At 35.1% G+C, this 9,870-nt stretch overlaps 1 protein-coding gene across 1 annotated transcript; it reads right to left on the reverse strand.

The window, feature by feature from the left end:
- Positions 1-6,438: 6,438 nt before the first annotated feature.
- LOC131044471 (probable F-box protein At4g22030) lies at positions 6,439-7,422 on the reverse strand. Its single transcript, XM_057977799.2, has one exon. It carries the CDS (start codon positions 7,420-7,422, stop codon positions 6,439-6,441), a length of 984 nt encoding a protein of 327 aa, XP_057833782.2.
- Between the last annotated feature and the right edge of the window lie 2,448 nt (positions 7,423-9,870).

Here is a 9,870-nt window from a genome sequence, read left to right on the forward strand (position 1 = left end):
TAACAAGGTTTTACAGTGCATTTTAAAAGAACTGATATTATTGTATTTCTCTAAGTGTGTGCTCAGAGCAGGGGGTTGGTGCTCCTTGAGTTGGTGCTCAAAATCCTCAAGGGTTGGTGCTCCTTGGCCTGGTGCCCTAAACATATCGTAATCTAAGATTTCATTATTAGGCTGGATTGGAACAGTAGACTCTAGTAGCTATTCTCATCGAGGTTTTTCCCACATATCTTTTGTCTTGTCATTTGACTTGTGTGTGTGTTTCAATATTATCAGTATCTTTGGCATTTGCACGCTTTTGGTTTAAAAAAAAAATTGAATAATAATGATTCAGCCCCCCTCCTAGTGATCACTTGTGTTCTTTGGTTGATTTCAGCATCAATTCTATCCAAAATAGTATCAAAGGTACTGAGTTGAGGAAACCCTGCAAAAGTCACTTAGGAGTTGAAATCAAGATATCATTATTCAAGGTGATTCCTGTAATGTCATCAAAATGATTCTAGTAAAATCCTTGCCTAATTAGTTAGTTCTCTAAATTATTAGAATGGATTGAAGCATTCTTTCATGTCCACAATATCACAAGATCACTTTGGTAGTATTACATTATGTGTTATCATTGATGTCAAATCTTTTGGTCCAGGTCAAGTCTAGATGTGGTATGATAAGAAGGCTTGTTTGACTTAGGTATGTTGTGTGCTTGGAGGTTTCTCAGTTTCATTGGATGAGTTTGGTATCTCGGAAGTCTTGTGAGGAGGGTACTTTGCTATTCTAAGATATGCTCTTTCAATTTTTTTTTGAAGCCATAGCCACCGTCAGTAATCTAAACAATGAAGGAATTAGGCTACCTAAGAAAATTTAAGGAGACGACAAAGATTCTATGAAAATATTTATGGCTGAGGGGCAAAAGATTAATCATCTATAGATTTTTTCAATAGAGAGAACCTCATCAATTGTTTGTGCCAAAATAGTTGAGGTTTTGATCAGGCATGGTACTTTGGAGGGTCGCTAAATGTGGGGGCGAGCCTTCACTTTCCTCATACTTCTTTGGAGGAGTCATTTGAGAAAGTATCGAATTTTGGGAAAACCCTTCCCTTCATTAATGCCTTATTTACTACCTTTCTATTTTAATTTTATCTCTCAAATTGGACCTTGCCACTCTCTTATGATTCCTTAATGCCTCCCTTATTTTTCAGAGTGAATGACTCATTCCTAACAAGAGAAAATCTTGAGTGTGCTCACCTTCAACCCATATTCCTTCCAAAAGTATGAACTTGGGATAGTCATTGTAAACCTCCAAGGTTTTTAATTAATTACCACACTACAGGTCTCACTCAAGGGAAAAAGATGACACCCACAAAGTAAAAATGCTTATGGTTGACCTCACCCTGCAATTCTAAAGGCAAAAGCGTTGCTTTTAAAAATTGCCCAAATGAGTCTCCTATTTCGATCTTGGATGACAAATCTATTTCTATCAAGACCATTAGGATTTATTCCTAAAGCTACCCTAGTCTAATCGGCTCCCCTTGATCCTCCACTTAAGTGAAATATCCTCTAGATTCCCCTGCTAAGCAAAGTGCCCTAGCTAAAAAATTAGATGTGGTTCCTATTTTCTTGTCAAACTAGAACTACCCCATCCTTTGTATTTAAATTTGTCAAATAGTGGAGAAAATCACTAAATCCTTTAACCTCCTGAATAAAATTTTCAAGTGACAAATGGCCTAATTACAAACAACTAAACTGAAAAATTCACCTTCATCAATCTTTGGTATTCAAAAAAGCACAAAAGTGGCCAGAGGAATCTATGAACAGGGATTTTTAGAATGCTATGAAGATTTTGTCATCTATTTTTAGTAACTGGGATACATTGGATAAATATTTTTAGGATATAAAAATGGAGGTGGGATTTATGGAACAAAGGAGCACCTAGAAGAAGAGGTCGTCAAATTCAAGAAGAATTAGCAAGTGGCAATATATAATATTTAGAATTTTTTTTATTACAATGAATCAAATAAGAACGCGACAGTCATACTTCATGTCTTTCAACGAGATCTACAAAAGACTAAAGATAATTCTAAGATGCAAGAAGTTCGACAACGAAAAAGTCATGCATAGGACACTACACGGTCCTCACCCCTTTCCCTATTGTAGCTTGTTTGTGTCCCTCTCCTTGGGAAATGATGTTTGAAAAAACTAGAGTTTCTCAACAACGCATTGCAAGACACAAATGGCCATAGTTGTTGAACAATTTGTAGCTTCTATGTTGGTTTCTAGGTTTGGGCTCTTTCCTAAGCTAATCTAATCAAAATTTGCATCAACAAAAAATTCACTGCAATGGGGATCCTTTCTTTCCAGACAAAATATTTCCTTCTTACTTATCGCATTTCTATATATCCTCACTAGGAAATATATTAAAAAAAATCTGATGCCACATTGAAAAGAGACAGTGCATACAAAATTCTGAATTTCATAATATTATGAATGCTAAGTTATTTATGTTTATGCAATGAATTGTACAAGCTTATGAAATAAAAATTTTCCTAAGGCAAATTTCTTAAATTAATTAACTTCAAAAACTTTTTAATGATTAACCTTCCAACTAACAACTTTAGTTCAAAACTTTTTATAACACTACTAACATTTATTTATTTACTCTATCATAGTAACTATTTATTTATACTACACTATATTGTAATAATTAATTAAAAAATGCCAAAAAAATAAGGCAAAAAATTCCCATTTTAGAGGGATGGATGATTTTAGAACTTGTTCATACTAGCTTTGGATTTCAATTTTTATTAAATCATAATTTTAATAATTTTATGTTTCTTATTTAATGTTTTTTTGTCTCCTTTGGAGTAGAATTCTATCTTGATTTTTTGTTTTCCAAAGCTTTCAGAGCTTGGAAAACTAGAACTAGTTCACAACACAACCCTATTCACATATATCTATTTTGGATTAAAAAGGAGTTACGGTCATGGTAGATCAGAAAAAAAAGATTGTACCAACACCTGATAGTTTATTTTAGATTTAAAAGTCATGTATCCCTATTTAAAACTCATTTAAACTTCTAATGTTAGAAGAATGCCTATTTTAAGTTACAAGCTTTTTTATTCTATTTTTCTACATATAGCTATTAAATAAATTATTTTCAATTAATTATGATTTCAAACGATATATATATATTCCTTTTTCTAAAGAATATTAGTCTTAAGAGAATAGTCTTGTTAAATTTCATTTTATAATATTTTAAATTAAAAGAATCTTTTTATAAACTTTACTGGCCAAATATATGAGTTTTCCAGTTTCTTTTCAACTTATATTATTCAATGAAGGAATTGCTAGAATATTGAGATAGATAATTTTAGGAACAACAAGATTGTTCAATACCTAGAGGTAGCATGTTTGTAGGAAAAATTGGTTTACAAGTTGCTAATAGATAACCTAAATTTATCCCTAGGGATCAATGTTTGGTATAAGTTTAATGAAGGTTTATTTTCCCAACGGAAATTATTATTAGATAGGATATGGCTCGGCATCTTTAGGTGTCTTAATGAAGTTGAATATCTCATATCTCCCCATATGAGAAGATTCATCTCTTGCTGCACAATAAAACAACTTCACTGTAAGTAATAGCCAAGGTTCTCAAATTCATTGGAGTTCTAAAATATAAGCTATTAAAAGGATCTAGACCTATGATATATAGTTGAATTGTTACATGTATATTTACAACAAATGGATCTTTGGATTTTATTATAAATGTATGTAATCTATATTGATATAAAAAAAATAGGGTCTTGTTTGGTTACTTTCTACAAGTGGAAAACAGGTGGTATAGGATGGTTGGGGTAGTGTAAACCCTAAACTGATTCACAAAAGTGGTCTCTAATCTAGCCACTTGGTTGTAAAGCAAGTTCTAGTAAACTCAAATACCTACAATAATGTCAAATTTATTTTACTCTATCAATAACATCATAGACGCAATATTTTAAATAATTTTATAGAAAAAAAAATGCATAAGACCAATGTATTGCATGTGTAAATTGTACACATCACAACTTAACATTTCCTTGAAATATATAAATTATTAGACACTTTTATTAAAATTCACAAAATAATATAAATTAAAAAAAACAAAAGAATAAAATACATTTCCACGAGATTCAAGAATGATCATGAAAGGAACTAATATTTATTTATTGATTGACTCGCAAAAGAATAATTACTACTAATAGAAGAATGAATGCACTATTAAACACAATTTCATCTTTATACAATATATTGTACACTTACTTTTATAGAGGTGATTTTATATTTTACACCTTCAAAAGTTGACCCGAGTCCTAAAGATCCAACGACCCTCGAATAATATGCCAACTTAGGTACTACATTTTCAAAATGGCACTTTGATTTTTAAACAAATTTAATAAAATGAGTGGACATAATTTTACAATATTTACTACATCACCATATAATAATTAATAATGACTATCCACCATCAATAAAAAGCTTGAGGGAAGTAAAAGATATTCATCCAAATCTTCAACTGCCACCTAGTGTTATTCGTCATTAGAGAAATCAATAGACTGAGTATTAGTTAGGAAAATGGAGATGGATTAGTAAATCTAGGTGTTTGACTCCATATCACTCTGTTTTCCAATCACTCTATTCAAAAGATTGATCGTGTCATTAGTTTCTATCTAGAAATTGTCCATGGTCAACTTCTTGGGCACCTCTGGCAATGCTCTTCTAGGTTGGGAGAGCCATCATTTGATGTGGCCTATGGTGTTCTCATCATAAGGAGTGGTAGTTCATTCATCTACGATTTCCACTAATGACCTATGATATGGTATTGGAATGCAAATGAAATCATGTCAATTTTCACATCCAATAGGGCAATTTCATATTGAATACAATATTCATTTGGTTCCTACGTTATAGGCTTGAGCACAAGCCATGATTGGTTTAGAAGGCTACAATAAAGATGGAAAGCCTCCTACTTGGATAAATCTTGTGTTGACCAATAGCCTAGCATTGTGATTGGAATTGGATCCATACGTTTTGTCTTTGAACACTTGGAGGTCCACATGTCCCACGTCTATATTTGATTTAGCATATGCAATGTAGATCCAACATTATTGGGCTTCGTCACCACTTAAAATTTATACTTCATGGCTCCCAAGATTGAACTTTTGTAGTCAGTGGTACCCTACAAAAATAGAAAAATTCAGGATACGCAAATATAAGATGCCTATTAAAACACCTCAATAAGGATAAAATGTATACGGGCGCCCAGGCCCTAACAACAAATCTTAATTATAAAAGTTATAAAATCACACTCGAAATCAAAGGCAATCCAAATAAAACAGTTTCTATCTAAAAGACTACCCAAAATCAACATAGAAAATGCTCAAAGAATGAAGAACGTCAGTGGAAAATGTCTTGATGTCCTCACAAACTAGTAAATCTTGCACATCATATCCATGCAATGGTTCAACCTTAAAACATGACAAGAATAAGCCAAGGAATATCTTAATCGTGTGAAGAATGTTTCCTTGGAGAACTGAGAGTGAAAATCAAACGCAAAACTACAAAATCAAGTAAAAAATCTAACGTATATGCCCCCAATGAACCTGCATGAGTGTATTAATTGGTGATTTTAGTTTTTTTATAGGGATAAAATAGATGGAAGTACATAGTGACTTTGCAACGTTGCGTTCCAACATTTTTCTAAAAGGGGGGCAGAAGTATCTCACATGGATATCCTATGAACATATTGTAACCATTGATGTCGGCAAATAATACATTAGACTCGTGTGCTTTCGAGGCTTGGGCTTTTCCAAAATTCTTTTCTCCGGGCATATCTATGTGACTTGTCTTCTTGTGGTTTCTTTCATTCTTCTTCCTCTATCTCATTCTTATTCTCATGTAAGCGTGGTTTGCTTTCCAAAACAGTCGTTGAAGGATTAATGAGAGAAGAAAAGTCATGTCTTGTTTCAAGTGTATGAGCATAGTTTGTGTGCACTTGTGCACATCAGAGCTAGCACCTAGAAAATCTTATAGTCGTGGCATTTTCCTGACAAATCATTGGTTATAAAGCTGATTCAAATGGACATATGCTTCACCAAAATAGATAGTTCTAGATGCAACAGTCATAGATCCTAATACCAGATCAAAAACAAATCTTTCTTCATCCTCATGAGTAGTGTGTAAGTTCCACGTGCTTTCCTGGTGAGTTAATATAAAAAATAGTGTTAAAAGAAAATGAAAAACTGCATGGGATAACGCATTAGAAATCAAGCAGCATGTAGAACAAGAAAGAGAAACGCGAGGCTGTAGTGAGCATAAGAGATTGTATGGATTAATCACATGTAACATGTATGTATAGCAGTGCACAAAGCCGGAGCCTGAAAAAGTGGGCCGTGCATGTGTATTAACAATTAGTCAGAAAAGCTTGCCGGCAAATTTGGAGGCAGAATCTGCAAGAGGAGAATGAGGATCGCGACCCAGCTGCGAGGCCAATCTCCAACGGAATAGCTCTCCGTTTTCTCTGGCCTCTGGATCTGCCTCGCTCAAAGTGTCTGCGATGGATGAGTCCAACAAATGGTAGAATCCTGCGCAGTTTCTGTACATCTCAAACACCATTCCGACCTGACCTGCATGGCTCAGTGTGTTGCCCACAACACCCAACACGCCCGCCACCATTGACATAGATAACATGGCGCCATTCAAATTCAATGCCCCTGCAATCCCAGTGAGCAATGGGCCGGCTATTGCAAGAATACTGTTTACTCCCAATACTTTGCGGCTGAGCCCAACAAACTCTGCAATATCACCGCTTTTAAGCGTCTCTGAAACACCCCTCAACTCGGTTTCCAGCTCTGCACTCCATCCATTGATGGTTTTGTTGTTGTTAGTTTGGGGTTGGTTCTGGGTTTGATGATTTTGTTGTTGAGACCACCAAACTGCTGGTTGTACAATCTTGGGAAATTTGTCTAGCATACCGGGGAAGAGAGGCAGAGGATAAGCCTCATCCAACGCGAGTACAGCTTTGTAGGCCTTGGTGAGGAAGGAGTCTGCACACTTGTCCTGACGAAGGTAGGGAGGCAGAGCAAGGTTTGTGTGGATGTCAGTGTTGAGCTGGCGGAAGAGCCGTGCCGCCATTCTCTGCTCCTCCGCTAACTGCGAAGGCTGCATTTTGTTCATACCGCACATCAAAGCTGTGGAGAAGCCATACAAAAGTGTGGCGACAACGTTATTAGTATCATTGCTGGGTAAAGCCTGGAGCATGAGCGCGGCCAGCGTGATGTTGGTAAGGGAGGGGAGGACGAGTTTGTTCCATCCGTCTCTTTGCTGTGCGAGGACAGCGTGCATTTCTGCCCGGTCTGCCGCTGCTGCCGCCATCAAACGCAGCTTTGCCACAACCATCTCTTAATCATCTTCATCTTTATCTTGGTCTATGTGAAACTGGGTTAACGGGCGTATGAACAAGTCAGCTTGCTTCTGCTGCAGGTATCTTGTGCTTGGACCATCCAACGAAGCCACAACCTGACGACGATCAAGATTTATACGCCATGATTTATTTGCACAATTCGTTAATCCTACATGACCATGTTTCTGTGTCACTGTCTGCAAAACTGTATTACTCTTAAGAACTCTTGTAAGCTTGAGAGCCTCCATAGTTATAATTGCGTCTTGTGTTTATATGAATTTGATGACAATAATCAATCCTCAGGTGTATATGAAGGGAGAGCAGAGGCCAATTCCGATTGCTGCTACTCTGTTGTTTGTGAATATCTGAAATGTGGGGCGGGCATTTATAAGGGATTAGATCTAGTCTCCACTCAGACCTATTCTATTCTTTCCTCTGCTGTTGACGATAGAGACGTTGGAATTGACCCAGTCCCAGTGCCATCTGAAAAAGTCAATTTGACTCGGGCTGGCCGGATTTTACTTTCTCTCGTGTTCGCCGGGTATATAATTTTGCATCTCTATTTCTATCCACAACTTCTTATACTCTGCCGTTTTTTAAATTGCCCTGCTTATTCTGTACATATTTACACAAAGGAGGTTTGAGATCTTTTATTATCTAATTTATATTATTTTTCAAGTGAAACATACAAACTTTCTCTCATTTCAATTTTGAGACTGGTTATGTATATAAGAATGATATATCTATTTCTCGCTAATATTTTTAATATATATTCAACTAATATTGTCGTATGCCTAACTATATATTTCTTAATTGAAAGCAAACAACCAAAAATTTTAACTTCAAGAGACAATGTCTATGCTTTCTATATTATAACTTAGAAAGAATACAATTATCACTATGGAAATGATGATAGAGTATATGGAAGTGTGAACATTGTTATTTCCTTTGTAAGCACCTTTGGTTATTCAATTTTATCATTCAATTTTAACTCACCTCTAATTTTAGTAAGTTTAGGATTTCATAGAATATGTGTTTATAATAATTTTGTGGTCTCCATTCTATTTCATATTCTTATGTATGGCTTTGCTTTGCCTCTAAATTCAAACTTCACTCCTCTTACATTTTCACTTATGCGTAACACCCTTTCGGGATTCACTTTATTTCTTACAATACTTGGATGCCTTGGATATTGGTTGTCGGCCCCCATATCATCTATGACGGTAGAGATCAAATGTATTATCGTGGAAGATGAAAATATAAAGTATGAAATTTGACAAACAGTACTCTTAAGGACTATCAAAAATGAACTTCCTTCGAGAGTGGAACTTCATAATAGTGTAATCATGAACACTAATAACATTGACAATATACAATAGATTATAAATGTTCTAGTTATATAGTATGGCACACGAGGATGATGAATCTTGGACTACTTACAAGTGGGAGAAAAAGCAATTACTAAAGTGTGCATTTAACCTTGGACACTCGAATGGTGCATGCAACTTTAAATATAATAGAAATATATTATTCTACATCCACCTGTCTTTCGCTTCTCTCAATCTCTTGCATGCACAGTAGGTTTTTGTTAGCTTCCACGTTATGTTTAGTTACAAACTCACTCATGTACTTTTACAGGAGACTGCAAATTACTTTTATATGTGATTTTATATCTTCAAAACGTTTGAAGCATGTTTATTTTTGTATAGAAACAATATTTTTTATGAGTTAAAATAAACTACTTTTGGAAGGAAACAAACTTCAAAATAACATGATTAGAATTGGTCTGAGTTTTCCATGCCCCATGAAGTAGACGTTTATAAGCTTCTGGATTAAATTGTGTATGTTTTTCATTTGATGTTCCAGATCAAAAGTAGAATAAATAATAATTTCAACTAAATAATATAAAGTAAATCTTGCACAATACTGCCTTCCTCTCATTCGTTCCTACCCGGTGCTCCTATTTCAAACAATGCTTTCCTACTCGATTGCTCCACTCTTTCCCCCGACTATTAGCTAGTAGTATACTTAACACTTTTTCATTGGGATTTTCCTATTCTTGTTGCACATATGAACGCTTTTGGTATTTTTTGATTTGTTTGTTGTTTTTAGATTGATTGTTGTTGCTTTTCCATCGTAATCATCGAGTCAAGCGTTTGCAACCCGTAATGGTTTCACAAATGTTGATTTTCATAAATCTCATCTACTTATCGGGGTTTTGTACCCTCAAATTCTGGTGGAGCTATTAGCACCTAAAGACGACCCTCAAATATTTTCATAGGCGATCGAAGGATTTTGCGATCTACTTTGTGGGGTCGGGTTTGTTGTGCATAGAGAACCTACTTCTCATAGTTCTTATGCAGAGACAGTAAACTGGAACCTTTATGGCCTTGGTGCATCGACTAATATCTTGGTCGCCTTATATCTTTTATTTGGGTATAATT

The sequence above is a fragment of the Cryptomeria japonica genome, chromosome 10, assembly GCF_030272615.1.
Source record: "Cryptomeria japonica chromosome 10, Sugi_1.0, whole genome shotgun sequence".
Classification (NCBI taxonomy): domain Eukaryota; kingdom Viridiplantae; phylum Streptophyta; class Pinopsida; order Cupressales; family Cupressaceae; genus Cryptomeria; species Cryptomeria japonica.

What these genes read in the sequence shown, in the direction of transcription:
- LOC131044471 (XM_057977799.2), bottom strand. Translation starts at nt 7,422, where the DNA reads ATGGTTGTGGCAAAGCTGCGTTTGATGGCGGCAGCAGCGGCAGACCGG.